General features: G+C 41.9%; 1 protein-coding gene across 5 annotated transcripts in view; it reads left to right on the top strand.

The window, feature by feature from the left end:
- ppp2r5eb (protein phosphatase 2, regulatory subunit B', epsilon) overlaps nucleotides 1-22,518 on the top strand; it is a 45,469-nt gene that overhangs the window by 12,067 nt on the left and 10,884 nt on the right. For 3 of the 5 annotated variants that reach the window (XR_007114622.1, XM_047610791.1, XM_047610790.1), the window contains exon 2: nucleotides 1,748-1,911. Coding sequence is in view for 3 of the 5 variants with exons in the window: in XM_047610790.1 (XP_047466746.1) it covers nucleotides 1,748-1,911 (164 nt within the window). In the remaining 2 variants the exon portion in view is untranslated. Of the gene's footprint in view, nucleotides 1-1,747; nucleotides 1,912-9,733; nucleotides 9,899-22,518 lie in introns of those variants that run through there. The other 2 variants (XM_047610792.1, XM_047610793.1) reach the window with 2 other exon arrangements.

Below are 22,518 nucleotides of genomic sequence, written 5' to 3' on the forward strand. Positions count from 1 at the left end.
ACCCAAATACTCACTGGGTTGACATGAAATCTGACACCTACTGTTTGTTTCTCCAATTACTTTGGATTTTATGCTTTTGCAGCAGTCGTGGCTTAATTCCCTTTCTGCAAAGAAACAGTGCAAAGAGAGAAACAAGCAACGTGGTAACACAAACAAAAAAAATGAAGTTTGAATTTAAAAATCCCAGCCAACACGACTGAAATCCATTAATTCCAACTCATTAATTCCCTCCGGTCTAATCTGCACTTTGAGTTCAGAGCAAACATAACGATATCTTAAAATGTGTTCGTGTAGAGATTTTTCTGGTTCGTCCACACGATGTTTAGAAATGTTCTTGTTGGACAGTGATGTTTGTTGGTGGAGGTTCTTTAGTCCGTCTGACTCTGGATTATTTGTTTAGAGATGGAACCGTTTCCAGCCTGATGAGCAACAACAAACTCTTTTTCTGAGCTCCTCCTTTGTCTGTGGTCGTCATTCACTTCAACACAAACACTGATTGGAAACACTCCTGAAGCTGTGGACTCTTATTAGGCCTTGAAATTAATTCACTTTCCAGAAAAAAACAAATGCACAAGTGTGATATTTCTGTTTCTTTTGTTTGGTTGGTTTCTCTTTGTCTGCATTTATTTGAAAGTTTGCTGATGTTTTGAGTTATTTTTGTGCAGGAATATAGACAGTTCTCTACGTGTCCAGTCCCACGTTCAATAATTAACTTGTTTTACTCCATGTCAGCTCAGTCTACAGCGTTTCTAAACTAAACTAACTAAGTTTAGCCCTGGTTGTCAGTATCATCTCACACCGTTCTCTGGCAGAAAGGAAACCTTCACTTTACTCCTCCTGGGCGTGGTTCAGAGGAGAAGGCTGCTTCGTGTCTGTTGACGCCGCCTTTAAAAGCCACTTTACGAGAGTTTTGTTTTCATACGTAATCGGCAGCAGACACAGTAGCAGTGAATGTTTCCTCAGCCTCCCTCTCCTTTTTTTTTTGTCAGCGACGCTGTCTTTGTTTTGTTTCCCGTGTTGAGCGAGACTGGGATGGTGGACGTTTTTGTTGCAGGAAGATTAGATGAATTTGAGCTAAAAACAACACAAAAAAAACTGTCTGTGTTTGTTGTCTCCTTTTTCCTATTTTGCATTTGCACGTGCTCACTCCCTAAAAATAAAATAATGAGTCGTGTGCTGCTGCATGATTAAATCTGCTGCTTCCTCTGCTCAGATCAATACATGTTAATATTACTCTATAAATATGTGCTTAATGCAACGTCTCTGTTGCTGCTGGAAACTATGTCGTAACATTAAAATGTCTCGGTCCGGGTGCAGGTGAAAGCAGCGAGCCATTACTTTTCCGGAAGATAAAAGTTAATATTTAATAGTAATAATTCCTGAAATGAGTAACTGAGCAAACACGTATATGAATGAACCGGTTGCATTGTCTGAGGAGTCAGGAGAGGCAGCGAGCGGTTACAACACCCAGGAAAAAAAAAGTCTTGTGAAATATAACTGTCTTCAGGAAACTTATGAAATCCAGAACAGAAGAACAGAGTCTGGATAAACGTAATTAAAGCTACAGATAGAAGAGAATCGCACATGTTTGGCTCCTCAGACACGTTTTTATGTTGGAGGAAAATTCAAGAAAAGCACTGATTTGAAGCCTCAGTTTAGCTCCTGAATCTGATGCGTAAGGAACTGATGTGATGGTGTTAACCCCCCCCTCTCCACCTCTGTCTCTGTCTCTGTCTCTGTCTCCCAGCAGGGCTATGTCCTCGGCAGCCACCACGTCTCCATCTGTGGACAAAGTGGACGGATTTTCACGGAAGTCTGTCAGGAAGGCCAAGCAGAAGCGGTCGCAGAGTTCGTCCCAGTTCCGCTCTCAGGGCAAACCCATAGAGCTCACGCCCTTACCGCTGCTCAAGGGTAAGGGGGGGGGGGCTTTGTTTCAGTTTTATTACAAAAAGATGAGACGATGAGTTTGGCCACGGCGCCGCCTTCACTGGCTGATTATTATCGTTGAAAGCAGAAGTCACTGCCTACGTAGCCGTTTGGTCCGTTGAGATAAAAAATGAGCCGAGCTGAAGAACGTGAATTTGTGCAGGGCAGAAAGTCCGGTGCAGATCCTTTATGTGAGATTGTGTGATGCATAGGTCGCGGTAAATGCGAGGTGTGGAGTGGGAGTGGTGCAGCCACTCGTTGACATTAACCAAGGCCCAAATCCAAACACCACAAGTGAGGAAATTCATTCCGTGTAAATATTTTTATCCTGGAAGCAGCAGCTCAGGGCTGAGAAAAACAAAACAGAAGAAGAAGAAGTTGGTTCCTACTATAACTGAAACAGTAGCTGAGTATCTGGACTCTTCCAGGGAGTTTAACCTGGTGGTTGGTCAGAGTCTGGGATGGTAATGATGCTAATGGCGATGCTAATGGCGATGCTAATGGCGATGCTAATGGCTGCCATGTCACGCTGCTTTCCAGAGGCTTGTTTATGCAGAGATAGACCTTCTAAAACTAAACCATGTCGATTTCCAGGAACCGAAGCAGGTGTTTATGGTTATTTTATTGTCATTTGCATGTTCACACATGAGAACGAAACTGAACTCAGGACCATCAGCACACAAGACAAGTCCTATATATGAGCAGAGGATCATTAAGAGTAAAATAATACAAAAAAATAACATACTCTGTGAATCAGTAAATACTATAGTGTGGGATGCTAACCTGTTTAGCATCACAGCATGGAGCATTGTTAGCAACAGTTAGAGGGGATTTGCTTATTGTGTTTCTAACATATAATCATGTTTGTTACATATTGATTTTACTGTAAAGATGCTACATTAAAGCTAAAGTGTCACAGCAGAATCAGAATTAGCTGCAGTTAATCTTCCTTCACAGTTTTATCTTGATGGTTTCGAGGTTTTTTTTTTTTTTGAAAGGAGGCAGAAAAACAAAAGTCTTAATAAAATAAAAAAAAAAACACACCTGTAAATCTCAGCGATGCCTTTATACAAATTGCAGACATGGCAGATTTACCGGAGATTAAGACCAGAGCTATTATTACAATTTACTGTGGGTCCACGGGTAAAACGAGTTGGGCCTGACTAATAAAAACGCAGCAGCCGTCGGTCACGTGATCGTCTCCTCGCAGCCAGAGGAGGAGAAACCAGGAAATGTTTTTTTTTTGTTTTCTCTCGATGTGGAGGCAGGTGGAGGATAGGATCAGTCTGGTTTCTGTCCTGCTGCATTCCTTCTGTCACCACCAAACCACCAAGCGCCACCTCCGTGTTTACTCAGGCGAAACGTGACGGGAGCGTCTTCATTGTGTGTCACTACACCCGGCCGCATAGCGCGGATGCTTTATTGACTCTGACCTGCATCGTGATGCGCCCAACAACGCTGGCTGTGACATTTGAATACGCTCCACTGCTCAGCAACGCTCTGGCATGCTTTCACCGCCCAACAAAAGTCCCTGAACACGCCACGCAACCCAAAACATGCAGCGAAATGAGTATCTCTGCATGTGCTTCAACCGTTTCAGACGTTTGGTGAAAGTTTGTGGCCAGTTATTGACGTCCTGAGGGAGTCAAAAGTTTATTTTCACTTTAGGATTCAAGTTTTTAGGTTAAATAGTTACGCACACAGAGCTCATTAAACAATATGCACAACACGGGTGACGCATACGTTTTCCCAGAACCTCAACGGTTGAGGAAACAGAAGATTGAACATAGTCCTACGTCACCGCATGCGATCACCCAGACGATGTACATGTCTGCACACGTCGCCAACACACACACTCATCCAGCAGTGAGCATGGAAACAGCAGGAGCTAAGCTACAAACAGGCACTAGATTAGCAGCCGTAGCTACATTTTTATAGAAATAAAAAATTTTAAATCTCTGGGAACGAACTGGTTTGAAGAAGCAGCTGATGTTAAAAATGACAGAGCACAGACAGGATTTTTATAGGAATGTCTTCCTGCTGTAAATGCATTTTTGAGGCTCGTTATAAGGTTTAAACCTAAATGAACTCATTTTAAATTTCACTAAATATCTAAAAAATATTCACTGTATTAAAAGAGGTGATCAGAGGTAGTTAGACCTGACATCCACTGACACACACACGTTTACTGTCCACTCCATGAACTGCACATAGTAAACACAAATATACAATCATTGTGTCATTTTTTGTTGCTTCAGAGAAAAGCAGAAGTGAGGTTCCTAGAAAGCACAGTTTCATTTCCCCTGATTTGAAAACGAGAGCAGGAAATCTGTCTGGCCTGACACCAAATGATTTTATTTGAAGTTAGTTTCTGATCTCTTCATTAAAGCCGTTCACATTATGACGGGCGTCCGAATGTCTTCGTTTGTTTTTATTCTGAACATGAACAAATAATTAAACATAACAAAATAAAGACCAACAATAATAATAATAATAATGATAATAACAATAATCACAACATAAACGAAATAAACCAAATACAAACAGTCATCAAGAGCAGAATAAATAAATAATGAATGGAACAAAATAAACTACTTCAGCAGAAAAATCATGTTTTTACACTTAGTGTCGGGACATAGTTTTAGTTCATCACCGATTCATCAGAGAATGAACCTTTCTGAGGGCGTTGGTCAGGGGGTCTCTGAGGTGGGGGGGGGGTCGTCTATGGATCATCCCACAGATACTGGATCAGTTTGGGATCCAGTGAATCTGAGGCCAGGTCTGGTGTAGGTGGATGCTACATGTCTAAGTAACATCCACATGAATGAATGTCAGGTCCAAAAGCAGCAGAGCATTGAATTGTCACAACATGGTCAGCGTTATTTACCTCAGTGGTCTTAATGTTGTGGCTGATCGGTATAGATATACTCTCATTGAAGAGCAACAAAGCAGAAATGTTTGCGTTTGTATAATTGTTTCTACCTCGTTGTGCGTTTCCAGTCGTAGTTTATTTCAGTCTCTTTTTTTTCTGCTCGTAATGTTTGTACTGAATTTTTTTATTTTTACCTCGACTCCTTCGTGCTGCAGCTTCACATGTTCACGGCGCTGGGCTCGTTTCTCGCCTCCTCGGTTCGATGGCGCTGCTGCTCCCGACCACCGGCTCCTCTTTTTAGCCTCAGCAGGTTTAGAAACACAGCCACACATAATGTTTGGCTCAGAACTACACACACTGTGCGTTAGGAGGAAAGAACACAGCGAGAAACTAGATCCACAGCTCGCTGCCTTAAATGTATTTCAGCTTTAGTCAGAAGGTTTTATGTTCTGTTTCCACAAGCAACTTGGCAAACGGGTCTTCACTTAGTGTCTGAGCTGGACAGACTCTTTCCTTGGACTGACGTTTTGTGGAAATAGTTTAGTCAGTGTGTAACTAAAGTGATGCTAATGTTGGTTTGGAAGTTTAATTTCCCACTTTTAGCCGCTCGAATGCATTTTGTTAAATGTTGGAAAATATTTTTTAAATTGGTCTGGGTTTAAATAAAAATAGACTTTGAGATTCCTAAAGATCAGATATAGAGGGTGTGCAGTGATGTCACTGTCGCCCGAGGCCACGCCCCCTCAGGGGCAAAAACATGGTGAAATGTGTCAGTAAACACAGGAAAACCAGGAAAAATGTGGATTATCAGATCAAAATGAGGACAAATGGACTCAACAATGAGAGAGAACAATGTTAGAGGACGCTCATATCTGGAGAAGTGGATTAGCCTCAGTTTCAGTTTAAGTTAATTTCAGTCATGATAAATGTAGCTGAATAAAAGATGCTAACGCTAAGAGACATAACGTTAGCTTTATTATTGTTGGAACTGAAGTAGTTACTGTTAACTGCGCCAAAACAATAACATCCACAAACGTATCTGACAGTCGTCCAGAACGGAGCTTAAGAAGTAACTTAAGTTATGACTTCATTTAAAAATACAGCATAAATTAATATTAGCCGACGCTAAATGTGAACCAGGTTTACGTGTCTGGATTCCAGGTGTTTGTTTGTAATGCAATGATCCATTTACTTCTCTTTTCTTTATCAGTAACATCTTTGTGCAGATTCATCTCTGACTGCTTTTCAAATCTGTTGTTACGGTCTATTGCACAGCGGCTCTTCACCATTTTTTAATTTTTATTTTTTTTAGTTTGCACCGTATTAAAGGGTACGATTGAAACTATTGAGGCTTATCTCCATGCTCACCTTTCACCATAGATTCATAAAATGAAAATACGTTCCCGCATCTCGATGTGGTTTCTCGCGACAAATAAAACGAGTGTGAGTCGGATCCAAAGCTCCAACTCTGAGAGAGTTTTCAGGACGAGAAGAAGAGCTTTAACTGTCATTGCACACGAGTTAAAATGAAACTGTGTCTCTAGTAACAGTTTGAGGTCAAGTGTTTATGAAGGTAATAAAATATGACGAAAGCAAAGACACATGAAGAATGAGGAACTAGAGGAACAATCTCTGACAATCCAACAACTCCACATTCTTCTAGCTTAGCATAACGAGCTAGCTAGACGTTACTTACACTCATTAATGTCACCAAAGCTAAACACTTATTTGTTTACAAAAATGTGATCGAATCATCTTTTATCCAAATTAAGTCTGGCCAAATTTAACTGTACAATCCAGGAAATGCAACTTTAACTTTTATTTATGTTGTTTTTATTCTCTTTTGGGAGATAAATTACATTAAATATAATAGTAGAAGAAAAGTGTTCAAGTGGCACTGGATCATTTACACAATATTGAAATGAAATGTTTTTGATTGCACGATTATCGTCAGTATCGATAATCACTAATACGAAGTTGCATCCAAATCAGCCCTTTCCATTCATCCTTCTTCTACTTCCTCATTGTTTTCCCAGGTCAGTCAGCACAAACAATCACTGGGAGGAGGATAAACTTTCTGAAGTAGTCACAGGTTATTGAGTTATTACTTCAATTAAGAAACGTTCTCTTGGTCCTAAATGCTGATTGGTGAGAGAAACTGTGTCGCATTAAGACCAAACCTCGAAGGAAACCGAACCAAAAACGTTCTGTGCGATGAGGTGGAGGTGGCGGTGCCGGTGGAGGTGGAGGAGGTGGAGGTGGAGGTGGAGGTGGAGGTGGAGGTGGCGGAGGAGGAGGAGGAGGTGGAGGTGGAGGTGGAGGTGGCGGACGCCCGGTGGAGCCGCGCAGACACTTGCTCCTGCTTCCGTTCATCCTGAGCTGGAGTCTGTAACGAAGCTCAAGTGTCTCATTTATTTCCCGGGATTTGTCTCCGTGCAGCTCCTGAGCCTCCGTCCACTCCATATATGTCCACGTGAACCGAGTGGAAGGCCGAGGATTAGGTCGGCCTCTTCCTCCCCGTCTGCCGTGAACTGTAAGCCACTCGTAAAGGAATTCCTAAAGCCTCGGCGTTAAACCACCGACCGGGACGATTAGAACCGATGAATAGAATCAACCTGAGGAGACTTCAGGTTCACCTCACAGCGACTGACTGTACTCGAGTCATTTTTATTCATTTATTTCTTATTCGAGAGCCTCTCCCACCTCTAATCTCTCCACGTTATATAACTGCAGGAAGATGTGTATCCAGTATTTTATTAGCTGCCAGTTTCTGAGGCCGCCCTCAGGCTCAGTGTTACACACCAGCGTTTAGACAGAGACGCCAGAGATATATATATAAATATATATTTGTATTTTCATTTGCATGGTGGTTCAGTAGGACGACGCCACCACCACCTCCTGCCTTTAGGTAAACATCTACAACACACTGCAGGTGGGTGTGAATATGGGAAATTAGATTCCATATGGTGCACGGATCACATCATATTCACCCTCCTCCTCCTCCTCCTCCTCCTCCTCCTCTTCGCTATTCGTCACAGTCTCAGGTCAGACGTGAGCCAGATATGCCAGGCAGGGTCTAGGTACGACACGGTGGATTACATAAATCCGTTAGTCTGCGGTTCGGCTCGTTTTTTAAAACGTCTTTAAAGGAAGATGAGGAAGGCGGCGTTTCCTCCAGGGATGCCCCGGGAAGAAGGATGACGCACGGCGCCAGGAATCTTTCACAATAGACTCGACTCGATGCCACTTCATAACCACGGCCCCGGCCCCTCCCCCCCCCGCTTTGAACACTTGTCCCAGTTATGGTTTTATTTTCTAGTTATGGGTTCCTTTCTGCAAGACCGAAGATCTCTGATTTTTCCTCGACAGAATCCTAAAACACGTCATTTTGAATTTCTTATCTTATTTTATCTTATCTTAGCAGAGTGTGTCACCTGAAGAAACGTGGCAGTTCTTGTATTGTTAAATACATTTGACTGTAATTCTACTCTTCTCATGTGTAACATAATGGCAAACTGCAGTACTAACCACTGCATTCACCTTGCAGGCTAACTGGACTAGCTTTTAGCCACCAACTTGATTGGTTGCAGGGTTGACCTTTCACCTCAGACTGTAGTCCAGAGACTTTATAATATGTACGTGTAGTTTCACTCCCTGTCCTGTAGACAGGAGAGGTTACTGGTTTAATACACCTGAAGAGGTGTTCACCTCCTGTCTCCTGAAGGACAGAGGACGTTGTCTTCTCCTAGAGTCAGTAACTCTTAGTTAAAGGGCTAATGCTAAAGCTAATGTAGTGTAGTGTCTTGTGTTCTCTGCTCCAGAAATGTTCTGGTTCTCCAACATTAACTCCCTAACCCTCTCTGCAAGATTTCAATTTTTTCTCTTTTCTTAAACTTTGCAGCATTCAGTGTTTTTTGTTATTGTTGTTGTTGTTGTTGTTGTTGTTGTTGTTTGGCTGCAGCCTTTAACCTGAGTGGACTCATGGATTCTGTTTAGTGGTTTTATTGAAAGAGGATCAACTACTACCACCGATACTACCAAACGTCCACATTCAACAAAATTCTGCATGACTGACTTCTACTACTACTACTACTACTACTACTACTTCTTCTTTATTTCTTCTTCTTCTTCTACTTCTACTGCTACTACTACTTCTTCTTCTTCTTCTTCTTCTTCTACTTCTACTACTACTACTTCTTCTTCTTCTTTATTTCTTCTTCTTCTTCTTCTTCTTCTACTTCTACTACTACTACTTCTTCTTCTTCTACTTCTACTACTACTACTTCTTCTTCTTCTTCTACTTCTACTACTACTACTTCTTCTTCTTCTTCTTCTACTTCTACTACTACTACTACTTCTTCTTCTTCTTCTACTTCTTCTTCTTTATTTCTTCTTCTTCTTCTTTATTTCTTCTTCTTCTTCATTTCTTCTTCTTCTTCTTCTACTTCTTCTTCTTCATTTCTTCTTCTTCTTCTTTATTCATCTAGCCAGTAAGCTACTTTCTTTTTTTAAAGCGTGTGTAGTGGTGATGAATGTGAACCTCCTGTCGGTTTCTCTGACATTAGCCTCCACGTCGTTGTGTAACCGACCTCCTCCTCCTCCTCCTCGTATCGTAACGAGGGGGGACAAACTTTGTGAAACTAACCCCGGGATAAACGTGGGCCGGCTCCTCCCGTGGCTGAGACCCGCTCAGGTCCACCTTGTGTAGGAGGACTGATCTTTCTGTGACCTCCCCGGGCAGGAGGCTTTAAAAAAAAAAGCAAGAAACAGAAAGAAAGGACGAGGGAGATGTTCGGTGTTGCCCCGGCCCACCCCCCCCCTCTGCCTCCCTCTCTCCGAGTCTTCCTCTGGTGTCTCCGCTCGGCCAATGAAGCCCACCGGCGCGCTGCCTCGTCTTCCCTCCCCTCCACGTCCCCTCAGGAGAAACCCGATCCACGAGGTGTCTCTTTACATGTTTCGAGCTCCACTCGGCTCCAAACAAGCCACAGGAGGAGCGTGGCTTTGTCAAACTTCTGCCGTCCACATGTTCGTGCTCGGGTCGGCTCACACGGCGACGCTCACGACCGTCGGTTCCCAACGCCGAGAAGGAAACCTCGTTTAGTGAGTGACAGCTTTTATGTGCGAGTATTGTGGTGCATGAGGTGGAGGAGGTGGAGGAGGAGGAGGGTGGCATGGGGGCATGGAGGGGGGGTGGAAGCACATAGCTGCTAGCAAAGCAGTGTGTTAAAGTTAGCCTCCGCTACCAGCCGTGAGGCAGATGGAAAGGTGGACTTAAAAATGGACCGGGAATGGTAACAGAAGACGAGTGTTTTCACTGGCTGAGAGGAGAATGGAAAGTTCAGTGGTGGACGAAGTACATTCTATCCTTCTGATCTGTTGGGTTTGTTGCAGAGGAGGCGAAGTTTGGACCCGCTCAGCTTCCATCGACTTTGTTGTTATCATGGACGACTCAACACACACATGTAGACATGTCAGATATCACGTATGATGATATGATCGCTTCAAATTATGTGTCTCAATCATGATTAGGATGAAACAGGAGCCGTGCAGGAGTAGTAGTAGTAGTAGTAGTAGTAGTAGTAGTAGTAGTAGCAGTAGTAGTAGTAGTAAAGAAAGATCCTTTCGATATGATACTAAAAGCTCCTGTTTTCCCCTGAAAGGAATCTTTTCAGTTTGCACGAAGCCAGAAATCTCATTTCTCACATGTTGTCTTGAGACGAGTGGAGCATAAGGAACGAGTTTCGCCTGAGTACGAGCATCTGGAAGTAACCAAACTATTAGGATCTATTAGTATCAGTCTGAATCTGTTGCACAGCACTTTTCTTTTTTTGCACGTATCTCTTTTTTTGTCGGGATTCCACACAGTTGCACGCGTTATTAAATCCAGCTCTGTCGCACCAGTTAAGCGTCTTTTTATTTATTTTTTTTGATGTCACATAAACGCTCGGTCGACTTGTTTGGAAGCGAGCGGCGTTTCAGATTCGGATCCGCCGCTGGAATCCCTGCTATGTGAGACCTGCTCGCGTCTCACCTGGACTCGTGAAAGACGTCTTTGTGCGACGGTCGTTCCTTCCGCTGCCTCGAGGGATTTCACCTTTCAGGCTTTTTTTAAGCAATGCAGCATCTTAACTCCAAGAATCTGTGACGTGAAGCTTCAGCTGTCACAGCGCCGACCTTCCAGTTACACGGCTGCTTCTGCACAACGCTGCCTCTAAATGAAGCTTTTCAGATTTATGAATGAGTTTAATATTAAAATAGTAAATGTTGGCTTTGATTGCAGAGGAAGGAGAGGATTTTAGATGCTGCTTGTGTAAAACAATGTCTGAAATACATAAAAACTTAATTAATTAACAGTTGAACCCCTCAATGTCAAGGATTGACCCTTTCTTTTTGTTATTTCTTTATTTATTTTCATATTTTTTCCCTTTGAAGACACTGAAAGTTATTTAAAGGAGAACACAAATACGGATTTTGTTTTATTTAGTTGTATTTGTTTAGTTAATTATTATTGGATCAATGGTGGAGAAGAGGTTCCTGGTGAGAACACTGTTATTGTTAGTGATGTTATTATATTAATTCAGCAAAATATAATAATATTTTCTATTTGTTCATTTTCTTTTTTAATGCAATTTTCAAAAAAGTCAAAATGCATGAACCTTCTTTCAAAAGGTGTTTGGATTTTAAGCCGTTTACTTTCTGATCTGAGTGTCGTGTCGTTTTGTGCAGTCGTCTTATTAATTAAATGAATAATCATGACAGAAACGAGTCATTACCTGCAGCACAATGAAGTAACTTCAACATGTGACATTGAATAACATAATTAAATATAGTAAAAAGAGTTAATAAAATCCTCCTGCAGTAACACACTAATAATAGTAAGAATAATAATATGACATAAAATCCTGCACCAAGAAAACACTAGAAATACTTTTAAAAATTTCAATTAAAACTCACTTAAAAAGTAAAAAGTTTTAAGTCTAGATGTGAAGGCGATCAAGGAGTCAGCTGACCTGATTAGACACCGTTCACTCCACAGACATAATCAACCATGACTGTGTTTTCATTAGCCTCATTAGCATCAACCGGATCAGCTGGGAATAAAAACCAAACAGTTTTTATGTTGTTTACTCATTAAACTGATGAGTGAATATAACCTGTGACACCTCTGAGGGTTTTCACTGTTTCTGCAGAGTCTTAAAAAGTCTGACATTTCATAATCCTGATTTTAAGGCCTTAACCCTTTAACGTTCCTCTGCAGCAGCTTTTTGAACCAATCAGAGCTCTGGTCACTGCCAGTTGTGTTTGAGTAAATGCTGCATGATGCAATATTTCACTTCAGAGTCTTGTCTTTCAAAAGAGACCAAGACCATGAATGAGCTCCAACACGTTCATGAGCAGGATTCAGTTTAGTTTGGATACGTCCTAAACAGGAGCCTGGAGTTAGAAGAGGTTAAAAACTCTTAAATGTGAGTGTATTTTGCAGCTCTGACCCCGGCTTATTATATTTCTGTTCCTCTTGGATGTCCTGACTGATAGTTTAATGCACATAAATTTATTTGTTTTAAAGTAATTCTAATTTTCGTTCTTTGTGTAGGTCTTAAATTTAACCCGTAATTGTCTTAAAAAGTGTTGAAAGCTGCAGAAAGCCCGGTTTGATAGCAGCCTCCCGGTATCTGCTCAGGTGTTTCGTACCTGCAGCCTCTTGTTGCCTGAATCCTGCAGAGACGGCGCTGCCATCTGTCCTGTCGCTGGCTGCAGGAGACGGGAGCAAAGTTTACCGGGGACGAGCCGACTGCATGTGTTAATGATTGACAGCAGCCTGGCGCCTCGTAACGCTGCTTATATGAGACGCCAGAGAGAACACGGAGGTAGTTTCTATCTGGGTCACCAATATGTATTTATATGTTCAAGTTTTCTGTTACACAAGCTCTGGCCTGTTACCTGGACTCGGTTTAGTGCATGTATGTGCAGCTCACGCATGTGCGTCACTCTGCTTTTTATTTATTTATTTACTTCATGCATTTATTTGGTGACGACAAATTAATGTAATTGAAACATTTGGTGCAAATGCGTGACCTTGTGTTAGATACGTTGGATTTAGCTGCGAGATAATTTCCATCTGTAGTCCTCAGATATGACATAAACATTTCAGCACAATAAATAAACAGCTTTGATTTGTTTTTAACCATTTGTTCATTCTCATTGGAATCTTTTATTATCCCAGTGGTAAACAAGACAGTCATCTGTATAGAGAATAACATTCAAGATAACCATGGGACTGAGGAAGTAAATAAATACTTAAAAAGAGATACAAACGATTAAAACAATACGAAAAGAGCAATTGAACAATATATACAATAGTTAATGATTAAGTGCCAATCCATTCTTCCAAATCTCGTCTTGAGGGAATGATTTATCGTGACAAATCTCGCGACACGAGATCCAGAACAGACTTAAAGGTGATTGGATTTAAAAAGTATGAGGGCAGAGGAGAGCGGGACGAAAGGATGGATGAGAAACTGGAGGGTGGAGGCTGAGGAACGACAACAAATCTCTGGAACCAGTGACACCTTTAGTTTTAGGTCAAATTCTTTTAAATCGAAATCTCTTTAAATGAATTTATATCAAATTAAACTTGGATGTTGTGAATCAGACATTTTCTGGGAGTGTTTTTATAGTTTCTGATCTGATGTTAAATGTGGGGCTTGATCGATTCCTTTGGAGCCGATTCTGATATAAGTGCATAAAAAATTTCCGATAACTGATACATCAGCAGATTAAATCTTTACATTTTTCAATTGAAAAAATAGCTGCTTTTGATGGTTTAAATATGATACCAAACACTTGTTACAGAGATATAAATTGAAGGGAGAACATTTTACTATTTTCAAATACCTTTTTTTTTTTTTTTTTTTCTATCAGAACGTGTGAAGAAGAATCACTAATATGAACATTTTGAACATAAAATAAATCAAAAACTTGATTAAGTTAAAAACACAGTCCGTGCACTGTTCAACATAAATATAGTCCACCGCTAACTTATCTAGTCTGGTAACAAGCCCTCGGTTAAAGTGATTAGCAAGGTAATATTTAAGCTAGTTATCGTAGCGTTAGCTTGCTAACATGTCAGTCACGTGTGACAGACACAACGAGGCACGTTACAGGAAACTTGTTGAGTTATTGTTCACTTCACAAACTAGTTATAAACTTAAGATATAAGTTAAATATAAACTAAAGAGGTAAATAATGTGCTGATGTAGTCGATGCTCTGTCGGCTCTTCATCAGAACTTAACTGGATACGTAACCAAAGGACGACATTTCTAACAAAAACACAATATTACCTGAATTTTATTAGTGGAAAAAAAGTGTCAGCGTTGACGTCAATCAGCCAAGTTTTGGTCAATTTCTGTTAATTCTCTGCTGGTTATAATCAGACGGTTTATCAGTCAGGCCCTGGTTAAAGGTCCTAGAGTTGTTCTCTTGTAGCTTCCTAAAGTCTTTCCTTGTCTTCTCCTGGATTCAGTCCAGTAAATCTTTCTTTCAGTCCGAGTTAAGGTGAGGAGCGGAGTTCGTACCTCGTGTTCTCTGCTCCAGAAATGTTCTGGTCGTCCAACGCTGCAATAAACTCCCTAACTCTCTCTGGAAGATTAGTCTCCAGGAAACTTTTCTCTTCTTTTAAACGCTGCAGCGTTCAGTTGTTGTTGTTGTTGTTGTTTGGCTGCAGCGTTTAACCTGATCTGGATTCAGGGATCAACTACTACCACCTCCCCAAACATGAGTGGTATCGACCTCGCTGTGTTCGTGTTCATATCTACATGCGCGTTAACGCCAACGCGCCGTCGTCTCGGATGTTGTTGTTGTTGTTTATCGTTTTTCTTTTTGTCGTCGTGACACGACGTCCGGCGGAGATTTGCATCGACAGCTGACGGCCGCCATGTTCCTGGGTCACATCTGTTTGAAGACCAAACGGAACAGATGTCAGCTTTTGTCGTCGCTGTAATCCTTTATGTAATGTTTAACCTCGGAGGCTTATGTATCCGAGCCAGCGACTGCTGGGAAACGGAGACGGGGGGAAACATGACACGCACTTTCGCTTTGAGGAAATCGCTTACGTGCGTGATTTCTTTTTCTTTTTGCTCGCCGCTGCAGAAGTTGAAACCATATTTAATAGTTCATTTAGGTTCTTATTATGATTATTATTTATGGCCATCTGATACCGACCTCTAAAACTCCAGGTTCTTTTTTCATAGGACAAAGTCGTTTTTATTTCCAGAGAAGTAGAAATCTGTTCGACTAATCAGACGTGGATTCAGTCTCAATTTCATCTTTAAGAACGTTGATTGCTGCATTTCTGCACAACATCATCCACAGCTGATTTACGTTTTACTTGACGTTACTACGAGTGAATCCAGATGTTTTATTAGTTTTAATACCCATTTTAAGGTCCTTCTTTATTGATCCTATCAGTCCTGTACAGTTTTCATCTCCAAACCAGCTGTTTCAACATCTGCCCAAACTCAATCATCTCCTGACACTTGTTGCAAACTGAACAATAAAGGAGACCATTAAATATTAATAATAAATAAATAGAACTGATCAAAAACAAAAATTCTTCTGCACAAGCGTGATAGTCAGACATGCAAATGTCAAACTACTTTTTAAATTAATACTTTTTTGACCAATAGCAGCCGAGAGGGCACAGATTATTGTTATGCATGAATGAATGAATGAATGAATGAATGAATGTTAAATTGGACACAGAATAACAAACGAACTGGGGACAGACTGGGTATCATTCAATTTGTTTGATATGATGCCAATTTCGATAAGTTTCGATAACTTTTTTTGATGCCAGATGTTTTAAAACCAATTTGAACAACAACAAAAATACATTGGCATCACATTTTACTGTAGATTCAAATCAAAAATCAAAATTAACACAACATAAACACACTTTTGCCACATTTGTGTTACATGGAGCAGTTACCAGCTCCCACCACAGGGTGGCGCCTCCCTTGTCTTCACAGAACAAAGCGTGATTTTTTCCATCCGTCTCTTAACTTCAGTGGTGTTGAAGCTGGTGAAAGCTACAAACCACCAGTGTTTTATTGTCTGAGTGTTATAGAATGAGATGTGAGGCTTTATATGCAATAAATATTTGTGGTAAATAACTGCAATGTGTGGAAATCCCTCCACTTTTGTCTCCCGCCTTAATGTTGACGCTATGCTACTAGCGTCTGCGGCTAAGCTTCCCTCCAACTCCACGTTGCACCAGTGACTTTAGATCTTGACAGATGGTTATTGGCTCATAACAGCTGAGATTTACTTTGTTGGATGTCGGAACTTGGCACCGAACGATAATTAATTTTTGACATTTGATGTTACTGGAGCATTTTGGTCAGTGCTAGAAGTAATATGTTAAAGTTCGGTACCCAGCCCTACTTTATGAATGATAACTCCCATCTTCAGACCTTTTGTATGTTATTCAGGAGGAAGTTATTAGCTGCTTTGTGCTGTTTGGAACTGAACTTATTTTACTCTTAAATGGTTTGATCTAAGGGACGATCAGGTCCCAGATACATGGAGGTTCTGGAAGCAGCACCTTTATTCCTGTAGATGGCTCTGATTAGAAGCCTCCAGTAAACAGTGCGGAGGTCAGAGGTCAGAGGTCAGCGGCTCCATCGGCTCTGAGTGTTTCTGTGTTTCGTCATAGCTCCCAGCACCTTATAACCTGCTGCTGTAACCGGAGCCCGATCGCCCTGTCACACACACAGCGACTGTTTTAGAGACCAGGGGCTTTCCCCTGCACACTGTGTGTGTGTGTGTGTGTGTGTGTGTGTGTGTGTGTGTGTGTGTGTGTGTGTGTGTGTGTGTGTGTGTGTGTGTGTCTGTCTCTGTGTGTGTGTGTGGACTCGTCTCAAAGAGTGTGTCCGCCCCTCGTCTTACACCTCCCCAGACCTGTGTTTCCACTGGAGGCAGCCAGTTTAAAAATACTCGTGGATTTCCCCGTCGTGTCGTAGCCTGGTTCGTCCAATCAGATCAGCTGGAGACGTCTTCTTCTACTCCGTCAATTCAGGACACGAGCAGGAATTTCTTCTTCTTCTTCTATGACTTTCTCCTCCACGTCCTCCTTCGCTTCCTCCTCCACTGTCTTCATCCTTCTTCATCGTCCTCATCTTCTTCTCCTTCCCTCTCCTCCTATTTTCCTTCTCCTTTCCCTTTTTACCCTTCTTCATATTCTTCTTTTTCTCCTTCTCTGTCCTTCTCCTTCACTCCCTCCTCCTTTTTTACCTCTTCTTCTCCTTCTTCTCACTTCTTTCATCATCGTCTTTTTATTCTTATTCTTCTTCATCATCCCCATCTCCTTCTTTCTCCTTCCCTCTCCTCCTCCACCTACTTTTCTTTTCTTCATCTTCTTAATTCCTCATCTTCCTACTTCCTCTTAATCATCATCTTCTTCCTTCTTCTCATTCACTACCTGCTTCTTCTCTTCTACCTCCTCCTCCCATTCTCCATCCTTCTTCTTCTTCTTCTCCTTCCCTCTCCTCCTATTTTCCTTCTCCTTTCCCTTTTCATCCTTCTTCATATTCTTCTTTTTCTCCTTCTCTGTCCTCCTCCTTCACTCCCTCCTCCTCCTTTTTTACCTCTTCTTCTCCTTCTTCTCACTTCTCTTTTCCCTCTTCATCATCATCTTTTTATTATTCTCATTCTTCATCCTTCTTCATCATCCCCATCTTCTTCTTTCTCCTTCCCTCTCCTCCTCCACCTTCTTTTCTTTTCTTCATCTTCTTAGTTCCTCATCTTCCTTCTTCTTAATCATCATCTTCTTCCTTCTTCTCATTCACTACCTGCTTCTTCTCTTCTACCTTCTCCTTCCATTCTCCGTCCTTCTTCTTCTTCTTCTCTTCTATTTCCGGTAGGTGTGATGCTCCACAGCAGCAGAACCACTTTATCAATGAACTTCTACAACGATTAACATGTTGACGTGAACCCGTCTATGTCTCATCATTTTATTCGGTCTCCATGGAAACGGTTCATCTCTGAAACCCCTGATTGATTTGGTTTGATCTCCGCTCTGGGTTTATTTGCCCCCTTTGTTTCCTTTATGGCGGCGTTCACTTCTCTGGACGTGTTCTTTGTCTCAGTTTACAACCCCGGCTGCTCTCTTAAAATAATGCTTTATATTTATCTGGAATAGCGATGCCCTAGTATTTATTTATACAGCATCAACACGGGTAGACTGAGTTCATCCTCGGGCCACGCTGTTAGCTGCAGTTCGCTGGCTGCGCTCCACTTTCACTGTTTGGCAGCGCGAGGCACAAACCTGGACCTGGTTTTTCTTTCACCGCAGCTCGAGGATTAGATTTAAAACACATTTTGCAAACCCTGAACTCTCCGGTTTCCTTTCTGGAGCAGACATATGGTGCCTGTATACACTTTGCTTTGGAAATAAACCGTGCGAGCCTCTTGTTTTGGTTATTAAAATGATCAGACGCTGCTCTAATCTGCATGTAATTTGGCAGGTGGAGGGAAAATATGCTTTGCTTGTATCTTCTTTAGTTGTTTTTTTTGTGCATAAACTGATTAAATAATTAAAAATTACCTGATTTCTTTCTTTAAAATGGATGTTAGCTGCTGGATGCTGGATCCGTTGACGCCGTTATGTAATTAGCTTAACTTATAGGAGCTCCTGTGGCGAGACTTCCTTGTGCTGGGACTCGTTAAGCTTTTCTCTCGTTTTTTTTTTTTTTTTCCACCATTAATTAAGCAGCAGCGACTTCTCTCTTCCTCTGCCAAGATTAAGAGAGGAAGAGGACGAGAGCCCAGATGAGAGTCTCTCTCTCTCCCAAAGCCGAGGAGGCTGAATCCAGAGCAGAGCATCAGTGTTTCCACAGTCGTAAAGCATCTCAGAATAGTCGCGTTGATACGAGAGCTTTTTTTTGAGAACATAGGAAGTTAGACCTGGTGTCAACGCTTGATCCTCGACGCCTGTTAAATTCCCGCAAGTTATATTCTGCTGTCAGCGCCGACCATACACAGTATAAATAAATATGGACAGCGCCCTCTAAAGGGAAGACAGAGCAAGTGCAGCTCCTTTTTTTGAGGGGGCGGGGCTTAGCTGGAGGCTAAACATCTCAAACGCCGGTTAGCATATATTTAGAGAATATACTAATAAGTGAATACCCGAGACCTAGGGCTGCACGATTATGAACACTGAACGACAGCACGTGCTACAACGATCCGGCCTTAAATAAACAAACAGCTTAATGATCAGAATGAATGAACTGGAGAGAGGTTAGCTCTGTGTTTCTGCTAGCTTTAGAGCCCCACAGCTAATAGCAGCCTAGCCTCGTGGCTAATAGTAGCTCTTCCTAGCCTCCCATCCAATGCTACTATTAGTAACATAGTGAGGATTCCCTGACTTTATCCTAGTTTCTTAGCCTCCCAGCTAATAGTAGCTTCTCCTTGCTTCCTAGCCTCCAAGCTAATAGTAGCTTCTCCTTGCTTCTTAGCCTCCAAGCTAATAGTATCTTCTCCTTGCTTCCTAGCCTCCAAGCTAATAGTAGCTTCTCCTTGCTTCTTAGCCTCCCAGCTAATAGTAGCTCTTCCTAGCCTCCCAGCTAATAGCAGCCTAGCCCCGTGGCTAATAGTAGCTCTTCCTAGCCCCACAGCTAATAGTAGCCCTTCCTAGCCTCCCATCCAATGCTACTATTAGTAACATAGTGAGGATTCCCTGACTTTATCCTAGTTTCTTAGCCTCCCAGCTAATAGTAGCTTCTCCTTGCTTCCTAGCCTCCCAGCTAATAGTAGCTTCTCCTTGCTTCCTAGCCTCCAAGCTAATAGTAGCTTCTCCTTGCTTCCTAGCCTCCCAGCTAATAGTAGCTTCTCCTTGCTTCCTAGCCTCCCAGCTAATAGTAGCTTCTCCTTGCGATTTTGACCAAAATGCTAATCGTGATTATTTTGAACAATATTGTAATTAAGATTATTAATCATGTTAGGGAAAACATCTGTATTTTTTATGGCACTACTTTTAAACAAACAGTTTTCTGTGCAAAAAGAAACTTTAAGTTTGAATAAATGCGTAATTTACACAAACAGTCGTCTGGGTTTGCTGATGGACGTGGATGTGGATTGTTAGCTTTGGCCTCCATTGATTCCTGGAGTGTGATGTGATGTGCCAACCGCTCCTTAAAGCAGCACCAGTGTCTAATCCAACAGCTTGTCCCAGAGCAAAGTGTTAACAGAAGGAAAACACGAGTGAGTCTGGAGGAGATGTGGGCGTGGCATCAGTATCTTGGCCCCGCCCTCAGACCGTACTAATCAGACTGATTTTAATCCGTCTGTGATGAGTCTAGATCTGCAGCCTGATTTTAATCTTAAACAGACCAAACCAGAAACTATTAATAACGACAACTCCTACTGTTTCTCTTTGTTTTTGTGCAAAGAAGCGCATGATATTTAATGAACGGTCAGTTACATAACGCTCATGTTAGACCAGGTGTGTTTGCCGCCTCTGGTCCGGTACGTTGATCTTTGTAATGTGAATCATCCTGAGCCAGTTTTGGTTTTTATCGACCTGGACCTGCAGCAGCTTGTACGGGTGTGGCAACGCGGCAAAATGTTTGTGTTTGTGTCACTGGACAGGTTCAGTTAGTGCGACATCTCAACTCAGCAACGCGAAGCCACAAACCTTTAAATGTTTGATAGTAAAACCAACTTTCCCGCCCTTAAATTTTTGGTTTGGAGCCACTTTGTTGGGAAGCGATTAAGCTCTGTCACATCTTTACTCCAGATTAAATTAAATTAAATCCAAAGAGATGCCAATTGGTTCAAGGATCTTATCGTATTCACCTTAAAACTCAGATTTATTTGTGGATGTTTCGTGTTCCTGGCCGTTGGAGCCGTAAATATTCCACACAAATCGACATATTTATGAGTCTTTCCTGTGGTTTAAGGTTTGTTTACATAACTGAACTTGAAATACTTGTACAGACATTAGAGAAGAAAAGAAAATATACTGACTCTAGCTATAAATCACATACTTTTTTGTGACGCAGGGAAGTATTTTTACGGGATATTGAAGAAGTAATTTAGAAACCAGCAGCGTGGAGGTGAAAAACCTTCCAGAGGGTTAGGGAGTTTATGGCAGCGTTGGAGAACCAGAACATTTCTGGAGTAGAGAACACGAGGTACGAGCTCCTCTCTCCACATTAACTCAGACTGAAAGATTTATTGGACTGAATCCAGTCGACTCTCTACAGGAATCTACCGGAGACCAACTCTAGGACAGTTCTGACCTGGTTTGGACTCGGTATTAAAAGATCGTGGGTTTAAAAGCTGTGGCTGAGCTTTGGTTTGTGGCTGATGTGTGAACTGGACGGGAGAGCGAGCGGCAGCAGGACCTGGTTTCTGGGTTATTCCAGGCTAAACACTTTTCTCTCACACTTTAACTACAGTTTACAGACGGTTTCATGGTCTGTCCCTGTCCCTGTGTCTCTGTGTCTCGGTGTCTCGGTGTCTCTGTGGAGGGATTACTGCGTCCTGTGCGATTATCTGTCTATTAATAGCTTCCTTTAAGGTCGCTCACATGCTCCTATAGAGGCAGCGCTGCAGGATCCGGAGGCTCCGGGCTCCTCATTATTATTATTAGTATTATTAATAATAATAATAATGATGATAATAACAATAATATAATGAAGTGAACTGTACACGAAACCCTGAGTCAGAGAGATACACACTGAACGACAGCATGTGTTACAACCATCCAGTCTTAAATAAACAAACAGCTTAATGATCAGAATGAATGAACTGGAGAGAGGTTAGGTCTGTGTTTCTGCTAGCTTTAGAGCCCCACGGCTAATAGTAGCTCTTCCTAGCCTCCCAGCTAATAGCAGCCTAGCCTCGTGGCTAATAGTAGCTCTCCCTAGCCTCCCAGCTAATAGCAGCCTAGCCTCGTGGCTAATAGTAGCTCTTCCTAGCCTCCCATCCAATGCTACTATTAGTAACATAGTGAGGATTCCCTGACTTTATCGTAGCTTCTTAGCCTCCTAGCTAATAGTTGCTCTTCCTAAACTCCCAGCTAATAGTAGCTTCTCCTTGCTTCCTAGCCTCCCAGCTAATAGTAGCTCTTCCTAGCATCACAGCTAACAATAGGTGTTTTGCACTGTTTTGGTTTTACCACGCTATTGTTTTTAGCCGTTGTTAGCGTGACGTGAGCTTGTAGTTCCCATATAACACATGTAAAACTTAAATTGTCATTCAGAGAATAAATGAGAGATGAATGAGCGGTTGTAGCAGGAGTAAGAGTTTGTCCAGCTGGAGTGAGACTCTGCAGAGTCCAGGTTTGGGTTTAGTTTGAGCCTGAATGAGCTGAAGCCTGAAGGCAGAACGTTGTGTGTTTTTAGGTGGAAACACGCTCGGTTTAATCAGAGGTTCTACACGGATCCTTTACCTGGACAGAGAACAATGAATGAAGGATGAGGATGTACTTTAATTAACATTTATTTTCCTTATACATTCATTTACAGGTTATTTTTGGTTCAGGTGACGCTTCTTCTTTTCCTTCTCCCTCTGCTTCTTCCAGTCGTCCTCCTACTCATCCTCCTTTTCTTACCTCTTCTTTTTCTCCTCCTTCTCCTTCACCTCCTCCTTCACCTCCTACTCCTTCACCTCCTCCTCCTTCTCCTTGCAGTCGCCTGCATTAACCTGTAAATGTGAG

This window comes from Mugil cephalus, chromosome 17 (assembly GCF_022458985.1).
Source record: "Mugil cephalus isolate CIBA_MC_2020 chromosome 17, CIBA_Mcephalus_1.1, whole genome shotgun sequence".
Lineage (NCBI taxonomy): Eukaryota > Metazoa > Chordata > Actinopteri > Mugiliformes > Mugilidae > Mugil > Mugil cephalus.